Source organism: Octodon degus, unplaced genomic scaffold (assembly GCF_000260255.1).
Source record: "Octodon degus isolate 3935 unplaced genomic scaffold, OctDeg1.0 scaffold00239, whole genome shotgun sequence".
In the NCBI taxonomy this organism is placed as follows: domain Eukaryota; kingdom Metazoa; phylum Chordata; class Mammalia; order Rodentia; family Octodontidae; genus Octodon; species Octodon degus.
In genome coordinates, this window is record NW_004524815.1 from 1,523,754 (window position 1) to 1,535,558 (window position 11,805).

Genomic DNA, 11,805 nt, shown 5'->3' on the forward strand with positions numbered 1-11,805 from the left:
GGGAAGGAAGAGGAGTAGGAAGGGGAGGGGAGGGGCGGGAGGAAGGGGAGGAAGGCAAGAAGTTGAGGAGGTGGAGCATCAGTGGGACTGGCTGCGAAGCCGCACCTGGCTGGTCCCGGTCGGCTCTGCTGGTCATTTTTGAGCTGTGTGACCTGGGCCCTGCCTCAACCTCGTTTTTGTTTTGTTGAGACAGAGTCTAGCTTGCAGTTCAGGCTGTGGTCCCTTGAGGTGGCAGCGACCCCTGCCCGTGGCCCCAGCTCCCTCTGAGTCGCACTCACCGCCCCTCTCCTGCTCCTCTGGCCTCGCCCCGTAGTGAGTGTTCGCCTGGCGATGCGCCCCAGAGCCCCACGGAGCCCCCCCCTGCGAGGGAGAAGGAGCCGGCCCCCGGGCGCAGGGTGTCGGCCGCCGCCCGGCCCCGAGGCCCCCGCGCTCAGAACCGCAAAGCCATCGTGGACAAGTTTGGCGGGTAGGAGCAGAGGGCTCTGGGCTGGGACGGGAGCGGACGTGGCTCGGCAAGGTGGCCACAGCCACCAGGGCCCGTGCACACGGCGTGCGTCCCGCAGGGCGGCCTCAGGCCCCACGGCGCTGTTCCGCAACGCGAAGGCAGCGGGGGCGGCCGTCGGAGGCGTCCGGAGCATGCTGCTGGCGTGGTGCCAGGCCATGACCAGGAAGTACGAGGTGGGCACAGGCCGGCGGGCGCGGGCCGCGGCTCGGGGTGGTGCGGGGCTCACGGCCGCCCTCGCCCGCAGCACGTGGACATCCAGAACTTCTCGGCCAGCTGGAGCAGCGGTATGGCCTTCTGCGCGCTCATCCACAAGTTCTTCCCCGACGCCTTCGACTACGCCGCTCTGGACCCTGCCCAGCGCCGGCACAACTTCACCCTGGCCTTCTCCACTGCAGAGTGAGCCCCAGGGAGCCCCCAGACCCGGGCTGGACCTCCAGGGGCGGGCGGGGAGCCGGGCCACACAGGGCCACAGTCACTGGCCAGCACTGAGGCACTGTCTCCCGCAGCAGCAGCTTAAGCCCACAAAAGTCCCTGCTCACATGAGGTCACCTTTTAAGTGGACCAACAGCCAAGCACGGTGGCGTACACCTGTAATTCCAGCACTTGCGAGGCTGAGACAGGAGGATCGCTGTGAATTTGAGGCCAGCCTGGGCTACAGAATGAGTTCAAGGCCAGCCTGAGCTACGTAGTGAGACCTTGTCTCAAAGACAAAACGATATATAAATAAATAAATAAATAAATAAATAAATAAATAAATAAATAGAAAAGCAGATCCTGGACACCCACAGAGCTGGGGATATACCGCAGTGGCACAAACACCTGCCTGGCAAGTGCAAGGTCCTGAGTTCAATTCCTGGTACAAAAGAAGGAAAAAGAACACACAGAAAGATGAAACACAGAATGGCCATAAAGTTGAGGTGACTATTCACATTTTGAACAGTGTCACAGTAAAAGCTTGAATCCCATTCAGCCTCCTCCCTCGAAACACTCATCACTCGTGCCTCTCTGCAGCAGCTCGGGGGCCTCTCCTAGTGTCTTTATGGGGTGTGACAGGCCGAGGAGAGCTGCTGCCGGGCGGCGCCCAGCAGAAAGGCAGCGCATGCGGACAGCTGCGGCCTCACCCACCTTAGTCACCAGACTTGGCAGCGTGTGGCTTCTGGCCCCTCTCTAAGGTCACAATGACCATGAAAGGGAAGCCTTTAGGATCAACCGAGGCCATCGAGGCAGCTAGGATAGACACTCAGGAAAGAGGACTCCAGAGCTGCTGCAGACGGTGGCCAGGACAGTGGGGCAAGTGGGGCGAGCCAGAGGGGAGCATTTCAAGGGGGATTCACGCCAATGTCTTTTGCTTCCGGAACTATTTTTAAAGACATACCTCTATCACACCATGATCACAGGCACCGCAGATGATCCCAGCAGGGCTGGTGGCCTGCCGGTTCTTGGGGGGCTACAGCAGTCTGGGGTCCACCCCCACCTGCAACCTCTGCCAGCTGTATGCCCCCCCCCCCGAGCTCCTTCAGGCCCCTGAGCCTGCAGATTCTGGTCTCCACACCAGGCAGGACTCTGGCTCTATCTCACAGCTGCTGAAGTGCCCTGAGACAGTCACCCTGTGGCCCCAGGGCCTGACCCATCAATAGCACCTGCGCTGTGACTGAGTCACCAGTCACTAAGGGCCACCGGGATCGCTGCACAGTGGCAAATAGAATAGCAGCTGATAGGGTCAGAGGACTCGATTCTGAGCCTGGGGGCCATGGCCACAGCCACAGGAAGGCAGGAGGGGTGATGGGGGCGCAGCTGGGCACTGGGACCTCCCTTCAGGCCAGAGCGGGCCTATCAGTTCTTTGAAACCCTCCAGGCCCTGCGCTCCCCTGCCCCCCGGGCCGGCAAGGCCTGAATGCCAGCCCTGCCCTGCAGCCCAGGACAGCTTTCCCCACGGGGGCTGCGCTTTTGCACCTATGCCCATGGCTGGCTTTGGAAATGGTGCTCTTTTGTACTGGAAATCGAACTCAGAATCTCGGGTTTGCCAGGCAGGCGCTGTGCCACTGAGCTATACGCCTAGCCCCTCGGCTGGCTTTGGCATCAGGCAGGTCCTGGCCCAATCAGGTCCTTGAGGCTGATCTCAGGCAAGCCACCGTGCTCGAATCTCAGCTTCTCCACCAGCAGCAGGTCAGGGGTGAAGGGCGGCCAGGGGCTGTGGCTAAGACCCCTCAGATCGCTGTCCACCGGAGGGCCTTCCTCCCCCAGCTCTGCCAATGCCTTGCTGGGCTTGAGTCCTTTCCCATTCTCTTTTGGTTGGACACACACACACACACACACACACACACGCGTGCGATCTCGGGGCCCACTTCCGGTCCTGCCTACCCACTTCAGGTTCCACCCTTCACCTGTGCCCCCACCCCATCCCACCCCACCCACAGGAAACTGGCTGACTGTGCCCAGCTGCTGGATGTGGACGATATGGTGCGGCTGGCTGTGCCCGACTCCAAGTGTGTGTACACCTACATCCAAGAGCTGTACCGCAGCCTCGTGCAGAAAGGGCTGGTGAAAACCAAGAAATGAAGGCTGTCAGGAGGGCGCCCTGGGCCTCACTTCTGCTCCCTGGAGACAGCAGAGCTGAGGGCCAGGCAGGGCCAGGTGGCCCAGCCTTGACTGCATTACAAGGACTTTTGTAAAACAGTCTTAGTTCTTGGCTTTCTCCCTCCCCACCACGCCCACTGCACAAACAGTGGCCAAAAATAAACAAGCAGGCATGGCTGGGGCCTGAAGTCCCCCAAAGGCTCCTGGGCCCACATTTTGATTCCCAGTGCAGCCATAAGAAAGTGCCTGGGTCAGGGGACGCTAACTCTGGGACAGCAGGGATGAACTGGGTGTCAATGGGGTCACTGGGAAGACACAGAGCAGTGGGGCCTCACCAAGGGTGGGGGTCCCAGGATGTGACCTCGAGAACTCCCTCCTCACTGCCTCCTCTCTGGCTCTCTGCTGCCTCCTGTGCATCCTGCTGTTTGTGAGGCAAGTGGCCCTGCTCCTCCAGACCCTCCCACTGCGCTGATCTGCTGAGGCGGTGGAGGTGGAGGACCCTGGGCTGAATCCTCAGAGCAGGAGCCTGGGTGAACTTCCCCTCCCCGGTCTTAGGTCACAGTGGGGGAGAGCTGGCCTATAGCCAGGCTCCTGTCGCCTGCCACCTGCTGCGCCCTCCCCAGTTCTCCTAGTTCTTCCTCATTTCCTCTGCCTGGGGCTCTGAGGAGGGATGGAGTGGAGAGTCTCCAGGAGTCTCACTGTTACCGTTTGGAAACAAAGGCTCACGTGTGCACAAGCATGGCCGGCTGGATCTAGGGTGCACGGCCCTGGGACTGAGGGGTGTGGTACACAGCTAGCCCACTGGAAGGACTTAGCAGTTGTGCCTGTGGCTGGCTGGGTTTACCGAGGACAGAGCCCCAGTGTGCAAGGTTTGTAGCTTATAAGGAATACAAGGGAAAGGGAGGCTGGCTGCTGCTGCTGCCTCCTGCCTGCGCTGCCATGGACCATTTCTCCTCCTCCATGACACCCTGCCTTGGAGCCAGCCCACCATGGACTGAATCCCTACAAACCATGCGCCAAGTAAACCTCTCCTTTAACTCCTTTAACTTTACCCAAACAAGGCTTAAGAACCCCTGTCCTATCTCTGAGACATTAGTGTTTCTCAGTGGCTTCCAGCAGTAGCACCCACGGAGCTCTTCCTTCCTTCTTATGTTTGCAGTTAGCCCTCCAGCCAGCCCCCTGCTCCCTGTGCATTGGGACCAGCCCTGAGCTGGCTATAATGTCCTGCTGATGACTCAGCTCAGCCAGGTACTGGCCACTGAACCCAGGGCCATCATATTGAGCTGTATCTCCAGCCTTTTTTTTTTTTTTTTTTTTTTTTTTTGCGGAACTGGGGATTGAACTCAGACCCTTGCACTTGCCAGGCAAGTGCTTATTCCACTGAGTCATCTCCCCAGCCCCCCAGCCTTTTATCTTGAAACAGGGTCTTGCTAAGTTGCCCAGGCTAGGCTTGAACTTGGAATCTTCCTGCCTCAGCCTCCCAGACTAAGATTACAGGTGTACACCACCATGGCTGACCTATTCTCTTTCATGGCCATTTATTCTTCCTATCCATGGGAAAAGGTCCAGTTAAATCCCAGCCCTTCCAGAGGATTTAGCTGAACTCTGGAATTCTGTTCTTTGGACCTCCACACTGGTGTGGGGCGCTGGCCCCTCAGAACTGGCAGCCTCTCAGGGCAACAAGTGGTCGGATTCTGGAATGCAGGTTACATTCCTTATCTTGAGATTTATCCGTGAAAAATAAGAGGTCTAGTGCTTAAATCTACACATGCTGGAAGCTTTTGGAGATTTTGGTCTGCTCCCAGCTGGACACCCCACCCCCATGGGCCTGGGCTTAAACTCTGGACCGAGTGGAGATCAGGGCAGGGGAGGCGTCGAGTGGCGGGGTACCCCAGGCTGAGCGCACATGCCACATATGTGGGCTGGGCCCCTGTCCTCCACCTGCATGCAGACTCCACATGGCAGGGAGGGAAGAGCCCCAACGGTTCTCCAGAGGCATGGCCCTGGCCCACGAGGCTTGTGGCCCAGGTGGCGCAGGGTGAGTAAGATCAGGAGGGCCGGTCCTCGCCGAACTGCAGTGTGAACTCCTCAGCCCGCTTCCAGAACAGATCCGGGCTCTGGGCCAGCAGGCCGGCCAGGTCTGCTCTCACGGGCTCCTCCAGGTTCGGCTTGTTCACCAGAAGGCTGAGGGACTCCAAGACTGGGGAGAGAGTGGGCAGGGCGTCAGGGTGAGGGCTGCCCATTCCCAGCTCCCTCTAGACCCTGCACACAATCTTCACATTTCAAAAACTATGTGCTAGCGGGGCGTGGCAATGCACACCTGAAATCGCAGCACTCGGGAGGCTGAGGCAGGAGGACCCACACGCTTGAGGCCAGCCTGGGCTACATAGTGGATTCAAGGACAGCTTGAACTACAAGCGAGACCCTGTCTCAAACACCAAAAATTTAAAAAAAAAAAAAAAAAAGAATTGAGTTCCTCATCTGTATTATTAGCACCCTGTGACTTGTGAGCGCTGGGACACTGCCCACCACACGCTGCCCCTTGTCCCCCTCGTTGTGCCTCAGTGTCTTCTCAGTGTCACCCTGGGGCCAGCTGGGCGTGGGTGCACTACCCTGGGCCTGCCACATCCCGCTGCCAGTAGGATGGCGGAAGTGCAGGACAGAGTGACGACGCTTGTCACTGTGCCCCTGTCCTTTTGGGCACCGAGCCCTGGAAGGCAGAGGCTTGCGCAAGGCCGGGCCTTTCTCCACCAAGCGCTCTGTGTTGGCTGGGGCGGGAAGGAGGCTGGATCCTGGGGCTCCAAGCTGACTTCCAGGTGGGGTCCAGCTCCCTCCCTGATCCTTGCTTTAGTCGCTCCGCTTCCGGTGCGCCATCCCTCCAGCAGCTCTTCTCCTGCAGACCCGCCGCAGGCCGCCCTGCCTAGGAGCCAGTGTACCACGGACTGAGCCCTCTGTGCTGTAAGCCCAACAAGCCTCTCCTTGAACTTGTGATATTGGCTACTGTGTCCCAGCCACGGGAAACTAAGACCCACCCCCTCCACAGCCAAGCGCTGGCTGTTTCCCACAGAGCATGGCTGAGCCCCTCTGGACCACAAATCTACCTCCCCCTGCCGTAGCCTCCAGGAGCTGGGATGCAGGGTGCGCTGCCACACCTGCTGGGACTCTTCCACCCAAGCTCCACTAAGCCCCAGCGCCCCCCCGGGTGCACCGGCCCTCACCTTGGCTAGGCTTGGTGTGAGGTTTCCAGTGCTCCCTGCTGAGGAGCGGCAGGCAGGTCCGGCCCTGCTCATCCACGTTGGGGTGGTAGATCTTGGTGATGAAGGTCACCGTGGGGGGCCGGAAGGGGTAGTCCTTGGGGAAGTCCAGGCGCAGGCGGAAGGCCCTGAGGTTATAAGGAGCCTGCGTCTGTGGGACAGGAGCCACAGGGGAAACGTAAGGCTCCCAGGCCCGCCTGGAACACAGTCACCCAGCCGAGCCCAGGACTGGACCCCAGGACCCTCTCTGAGGGTGCAGACGGTGGCAGCACTTGGGTTCTCTGTCAGTCCCTCAGCCCCACCCCCGAGCCTCTGGCCCAGGCTCCCTACCTGGGCCTCCTCAGGTCTGTATGCCCAAACGCTCCATCTTGCCCCAGTGAGGGCTCTTGGCTGCACCCTCCCCCCACCCCTCCACTTGCTCATTCATCTGCAAAGAGCTGGTCTCCAAGGCAACTGCACCCTCCAGGAGACCTTCAAGCATCTTTTCCCCCAGATCGTGGCCCTGAGCCAGTCCTGCTCAGGGACCGGGCAGTGGCCCACTGCTGACCTGAACTATGTAGTGTTTCTTAGGTCAGTGAGGACAGAAGGTGGCGGCTAGGCCACCTGGGCAGGAGGAACCCAACCTCAAGGTGACAGCACTCACTCCCTTGCTATTACAAAGAGCTTTGGCCAACAGAGCCCAAATGTCTTCACTTTTGTCCAAAGGTACACGGATGACTTTCCCTAGGAAAGTGAATTTAGTAATTACTAGAGGACAGATTTGAGATCCTATGCTCTTGGGACTGCTACTTTTTGTTTGTTTAATCTTTTATTTTTTTATGTATTTGGTACAGGGTCTCACTACATAGTTCAGTCATATGATCCTCCTGTGTCAGCCTGCCCAGCACTGGGATTACAGGCATGCACCACCACACCCGATTTCAATAGCCACAGGGAGCACCTGTGGTACCTGGGATTAAACCTGGGTCCTTGCACTTACCAGGCAGGTTCCTAGACTGCTGAGCTATCTTCCCTCTGCTATTTTCAAACAGATTTTTTTTTTTTTACTGTATGTATGTATGTATGTATGTATAGTCTTTTTTAAAATGTATTTTTGCACAGGGTCTACAGGGTCTCACTACGTAGATCAGACTCTTAGTGATCTTCCTGTGTTCAGCCTCCCAAGCGCTGGGATTACAGGTGTGCACCACCATGCCCATTCTCCATCGCTGTCTCAGCATGCCAAAGGGGCGGGGCCAGTACTGCACGCCAGGGATCAAACACCCATTGCTGCACTCTGCCTAAGCAGGCGCTTTAGTCCACTCTCTGGCCAGCCCTTGTACAGTCTTTGAGACAGGGCCTCACTATGCAGTTCAGGCTGGCCTAGAGCTCACTTTGTAGCTCAGGCTGGTCTCCAACTTGTGATGATACTCCTGCCTCAGCCTTCCAAGTGCTGGGATTATAGGTGTGCACCACCACACCAGCTTCAAAGGGAGATTTTAACAAAATGATAAATACTGAACAAAAAAGTGAGAATAAAGCTATCACATATAATGATAATTTCTCTGAAATTAGATCTTTAAAAGAAAATAAAATAGGGCCGGCCAGATACCTCAGCAGATTAAAGCACCTGCTTAGGCAGACATAGGGACCGGGATTCAATCCCCTGTGCGCAGTGCCGGCCCCGCCCCTGGGGCGTGTTGAGACAGTGATGGCGACTAGGCATGGTGGAATGCGCTGTAATCCCAGCACTTGGGGAGCTGAAAACAGGAGAATCACTACAAGCGTAATCTGTGCAGCGAGACCCTGTGCTAACTGTATATATTAGCCGGGCACGGTGATGCCTGCCTATTAATGCCTGTAACCCCCAAACTTGGGAAGCTGAGGCAGGAGGATCACTGTAAGCTCAAGGCTGGCCTGAACTACAAAAGCAGACCCTATCTCATCAAGGGAAAATAGAAATTATATATGAGTCCACCAGCCAGGCTAACCTAGAAGTTTATCACTGCTTCTTAAGCATGGTCTAAGAGATGTTTCTTTTCCTTTTCATCCTTTCACATTTGTGTATCCATTTTTGAGACAGGGTCTCGCTATGTATCCCAGGCTGCCTTGGAAGTTATGGCAGTCCACTTGCCTCAACCTCCCAAGTGCTTACAGGCCTGGCCTCTTTTTCTTTGTTCTTTCTTTCCTTTTTTTTCCCCCCCTTGGTGAGGCAGGTTCTCACTGTGCTGCTTTAGCTTGCCTCTGACTCCTGTGCTCAAGAAATCCTCCTGCCTCAGTCTCTCCAGAACCCAGGTCTGCGAGAGCAGTCAGCATCCCCGCTTTTCCTCTAGGACCTGGCTGTCTCTGACCCACTGTCAGGGCTGGGTGGCTGCCGGTGTGTCTCCACCATCTTTGGTGTTATCGTCTGTCTGCCCAGACCTCAGGAGCTACGGTCTGCAGAGCCCCTGCCCAAGACAGCCTCTGTGAAAGGTGAGTCCCCATCCTCCCTGCCCATGCCACGGGCCTGAGAGCTCCCACCCAAAGCCATGCGCCAGGGACACTCACCGGCAGGAGGAGCACATGCCACACCAGGACATTGGCCCTTTCTGTGCACAGGTCCCGCAGGTAAGAGGGTGCCTCTCGTTTCAGATCTTCCAGGTCCTGTGGGGGGACAGGGCCTCACTATGGAGCCCAGGCTGCCCTCCATCTCTCGGGGATCTTCCTGCTTCAGGCTCCCAAGTGCTGGGACTATAGGCGTACACCACCATGCCCAGCTTCTCTCAGAAACACTCAGGCCTTTTTCCTGAGGCCAAGGTGCTTAGCCCTGCCCTCTTCCTAGAAAGTCCTGGCTCCCAAACCCCCACCCCCTGCAAGCATCCACTGTGCCACACAGGGCCACTTGGGCCCAGCTGCAGGCAGCCAGCACACCACCTGCCCTCCCAATTCCACCCACCAGGGCCTGGAAAGGAGAGATCTGCCCCACAGTCCTGCACCTTCCCAGACCTGCGGCCCCTGCCCAGACAGCACTGAATTCCCCCTGCAGCCAGGTGTGGAGTCCTCTGCTGAGCCCTGACTTGAGATCAGTGGAGGGAACAGAGGTGACTGCATGGATAACGGGTGCATGCACAGCAGAGCAGAGGAAGGTGACACAACGCACACTGGAAGCTGGGCCAGGTGGGATGAATAGGAGTCCTCCGTGACAGAAGAGGACAGGCACCCTGGTGTCCCCTATAGGAGAATTCCATGGTCAAGTACTTTAGGGAACCGACTTGAGGTTCCTGCGCTGGAGCCACTGAATGCGGGCTGAACCGTCTCATACCATGAGCCTGGTGAACCGCCCTCCCTTAGCTGTGAGTAAGGCTTAGTGATTCCTACAGAACCCCACCCATGACCTGGGTATACAGCCCAGCAGCAAAGCGGCTGCTTGGCAGAGGCATGGTCCTGGTCATTGATTTTGACTCCTGGTTAAAAAAAAAAAAAAAAGCCCACCTTTTTAGGGACCCGCCCTGAATCTAAGACCTCAGTGTTTGGAGGGAGAGAGGGGGTAACAAGTGCTGGGCAGGTGCGAGTCTTGGGGACAGCATGGATGCAAAGCAGGGCTCCTCTTAGGGGTGGCCAGCCCTCCAAGTACATTTCTCAGTGTCACATCTGGGGACAGTATACTAGTTTAGCAGTATGGACCGGAGACACCAATCTATCCTACAAAGAGCTGCCTGCCCCAGCCAGGGGGAGGTGCACGGGGGAGGCTGAGGCAGGAGGTTCTGCTGCAGACCAAGGCCAGCCTGGGCTACATGAAACATAAAACACCCAAATTCTGTCTGGCCCCAGAGGTGAGATGCAGCTCAGTGCTGTGCATCGGTCTACCAGGAGCCCTGCTTCCTGCCCCAGCAGTGGGGGAAGAAAAGCTGGCCCCAAATTTTGAGAAACCACCCAAGTTCCCCAAAGCCAGGCCATGTCTGCAGAGGGGACTCCACCCCTGTGGGGCTTGGGGTCCCTGTCTCCTAAATCACCCTCCACCCCAGGAAACAGCATCTTGGCTGCCAACCTCCTCCTGAGTGACTGAGGCAGGAACCAAGCCCAGGGCTGGACAGAGACCGCAGGGAAATCACCTGATTCAGAGGAACAGAAACTGAAAGAGCTGGAGGGGGCAGCCTCTCTCCGAGGCTCTGAGGGGTGGGTCCCGCTCCGGGCATCTCAGAACCCCATTCGCCCCACCTTCCCAAAGTTTCCAGTTGGGTCCGAGGTAGTGCTGATAGCCCAATGGAACCGGGACGTTTTCTTTTCCAGCCGGGGGTGGCTTGGGGAGACAAGGTCTCACCCAGTGGTTCAGGCTGGCCTCAGACTCCAACGATCCTCCTGCCTCGGCCTCCCCAGTGCTGGGGTCACAGGCCTGCAGGCTGGTGCCGGGGTTTTGTTTATCTTTGTCCCCCCTCCTCCCGGCCCAGGGGACGATTCTGCCAATGAACCGGACTGAGGCCACAGGTTTCCACAGAAGTGAAACCGAAAGCGGTTGGCAGGGGGTGGGGACCTGGCTGGGGTCTACAGCCCTGGCTTCAGTCTGGTGCAGGCCTGGCCTCCTCGGGGAGGGGACCAGGCGCCCTCACCTTCGCCGCTCGCTTGCTCGCAGACATCGCGGACCTGTGCCAGTTTCGCAGCCCGTCCCACTCCGCCCCGTATGATCACGAGTGGGCGGGGCGGGCGTTCTGGGGCTTGGGAAGTGGGTGCCCAGCGGGTGCCTTTGGGAGGGGGCGGAGCCCTGAGTCGGCCCGGGAGCCACCCTCTTGTTTGTTTCTATTTGAGACAGGGTCTGCCTCTGTAGCCGAGGCTGGCCTCAAACTCATGGCAATTCTGTCTCAGTCTCCCGAGTGCTGGGATTACAGGTGTGCACCACCACACCGAAGATAGATACATACATACATAGATTTTTTGGGGGGTGGGTGGGTGATTTTCGAGACAGGGTCTCTGTAGCTCAGGCTGGCCTTGAATGCCTTGGCAACCCTCCTGCTTGCAACCTTCCTGCTTGCAAGCGCTGGGATTATTTTACCACCTCCATTACAAACTGCAGACCCTGGAGGTGCTGAAGAAAGAGACCTATTCCCAGTCCTGCGCCCCAGCAGCATTTAGGGGAGAGCCCTTTTCAGGGATGAAGGTACCTGGAGCCACTGCCACCTTTCACAAGGAAGGTGGCATCTTTGGAACCCAGAATCTGCGAACAAGCTGGGCTCTACACTGCAGCCTCGCTTCCTGTTCTGAAGCCTGCGCCCCAGAAAGGGATTCACAGCCCCGCGGGACAGGATGGGACCAAAGGAGCCTCAGAGTGGGCGTGGTGGTGCTCACCAGTGATCCCAACATGCAGGAGGCTGAGACAGGATGATCACCCTGAGTTTGAGGTCAGGCTGGGCTACTAGGAAGACCCTGTCTCAGCCACGCCCCCAAATAAAAACCATCCACCTGGCCAGGTTTCTGATCTCTTTCCACTCTTTCAGAAGATCTTTTCCTGTTAGTGGG

The 11,805-nt window shown here is 57.7% G+C and overlaps 2 protein-coding genes across 9 annotated transcripts in view; one reads left to right on the plus strand and one right to left on the minus strand.

The window, feature by feature from the left end:
• Smtnl1 (smoothelin like 1) overlaps positions 1-3,283 on the plus strand; it is a 7,637-nt gene extending 4,354 nt beyond the window's left edge. For 6 of the 7 annotated variants that reach the window (XM_023706104.1, XM_023706109.1, XM_023706105.1 and 3 more), the window contains 4 exons: positions 314-466; positions 564-678; positions 750-901; positions 2,923-3,283. In XM_023706104.1, coding sequence (XP_023561872.1) covers positions 314-466; positions 564-678; positions 750-901; positions 2,923-3,064 — 562 coding nt within the window. In that variant the 3' untranslated portion in view covers positions 3,065-3,283. The remainder of the gene's footprint in view (positions 1-313; positions 467-563; positions 679-749; positions 902-2,922) is intronic. The other variant, XM_023706108.1, reaches the window with a different exon arrangement.
• A 1,499-nt stretch (positions 3,284-4,782) lies between these two features.
• On the minus strand, positions 4,783-10,989 carry Ube2l6 (ubiquitin conjugating enzyme E2 L6). 2 transcript variants are annotated; one of them, XM_023706062.1, is made up of 4 exons: positions 10,902-10,989; positions 8,863-8,958; positions 6,301-6,464; positions 4,783-5,282 (listed from the first exon to the last, which is right to left on the minus strand). In XM_023706062.1, the coding sequence occupies exons 2-4, from the start codon at positions 8,892-8,894 to the stop codon at positions 5,131-5,133; spliced, it is 348 nt and encodes a 115-aa protein (XP_023561830.1). In that variant the 5' UTR covers positions 8,895-8,958; positions 10,902-10,989; the 3' UTR covers positions 4,783-5,130. The 2 variants fall into 2 exon arrangements, with proteins under 2 accessions (XP_023561830.1, XP_004645826.1); XM_004645769.2 differs by having other exon boundaries at positions 6,301-6,487.
• Positions 10,990-11,805: the final 816 nt, after the last annotated feature.

What these genes read in the sequence shown, in the direction of transcription:
- Ube2l6 (XM_004645769.2), bottom strand. Translation starts at nt 10,928, where the DNA reads ATGTCTGCGAGCAAGCGAGCGGCGAAG. An exon ending in GGCATGTGCTCCTCCTGCCG is followed by an intron (nt 6,488 to 8,862) that starts GTGAGTGTCCCT and finishes CCTGTCCCACAG; the next exon opens with ACGCAGGCTCCTTATAACCT. An exon ending in TCACACCAAGCCTAGCCAAG is followed by an intron (nt 5,283 to 6,300) that starts GTGAGGGCCGGT and finishes CTCTCTCCCCAG; the next exon opens with TCTTGGAGTCCCTCAGCCTT.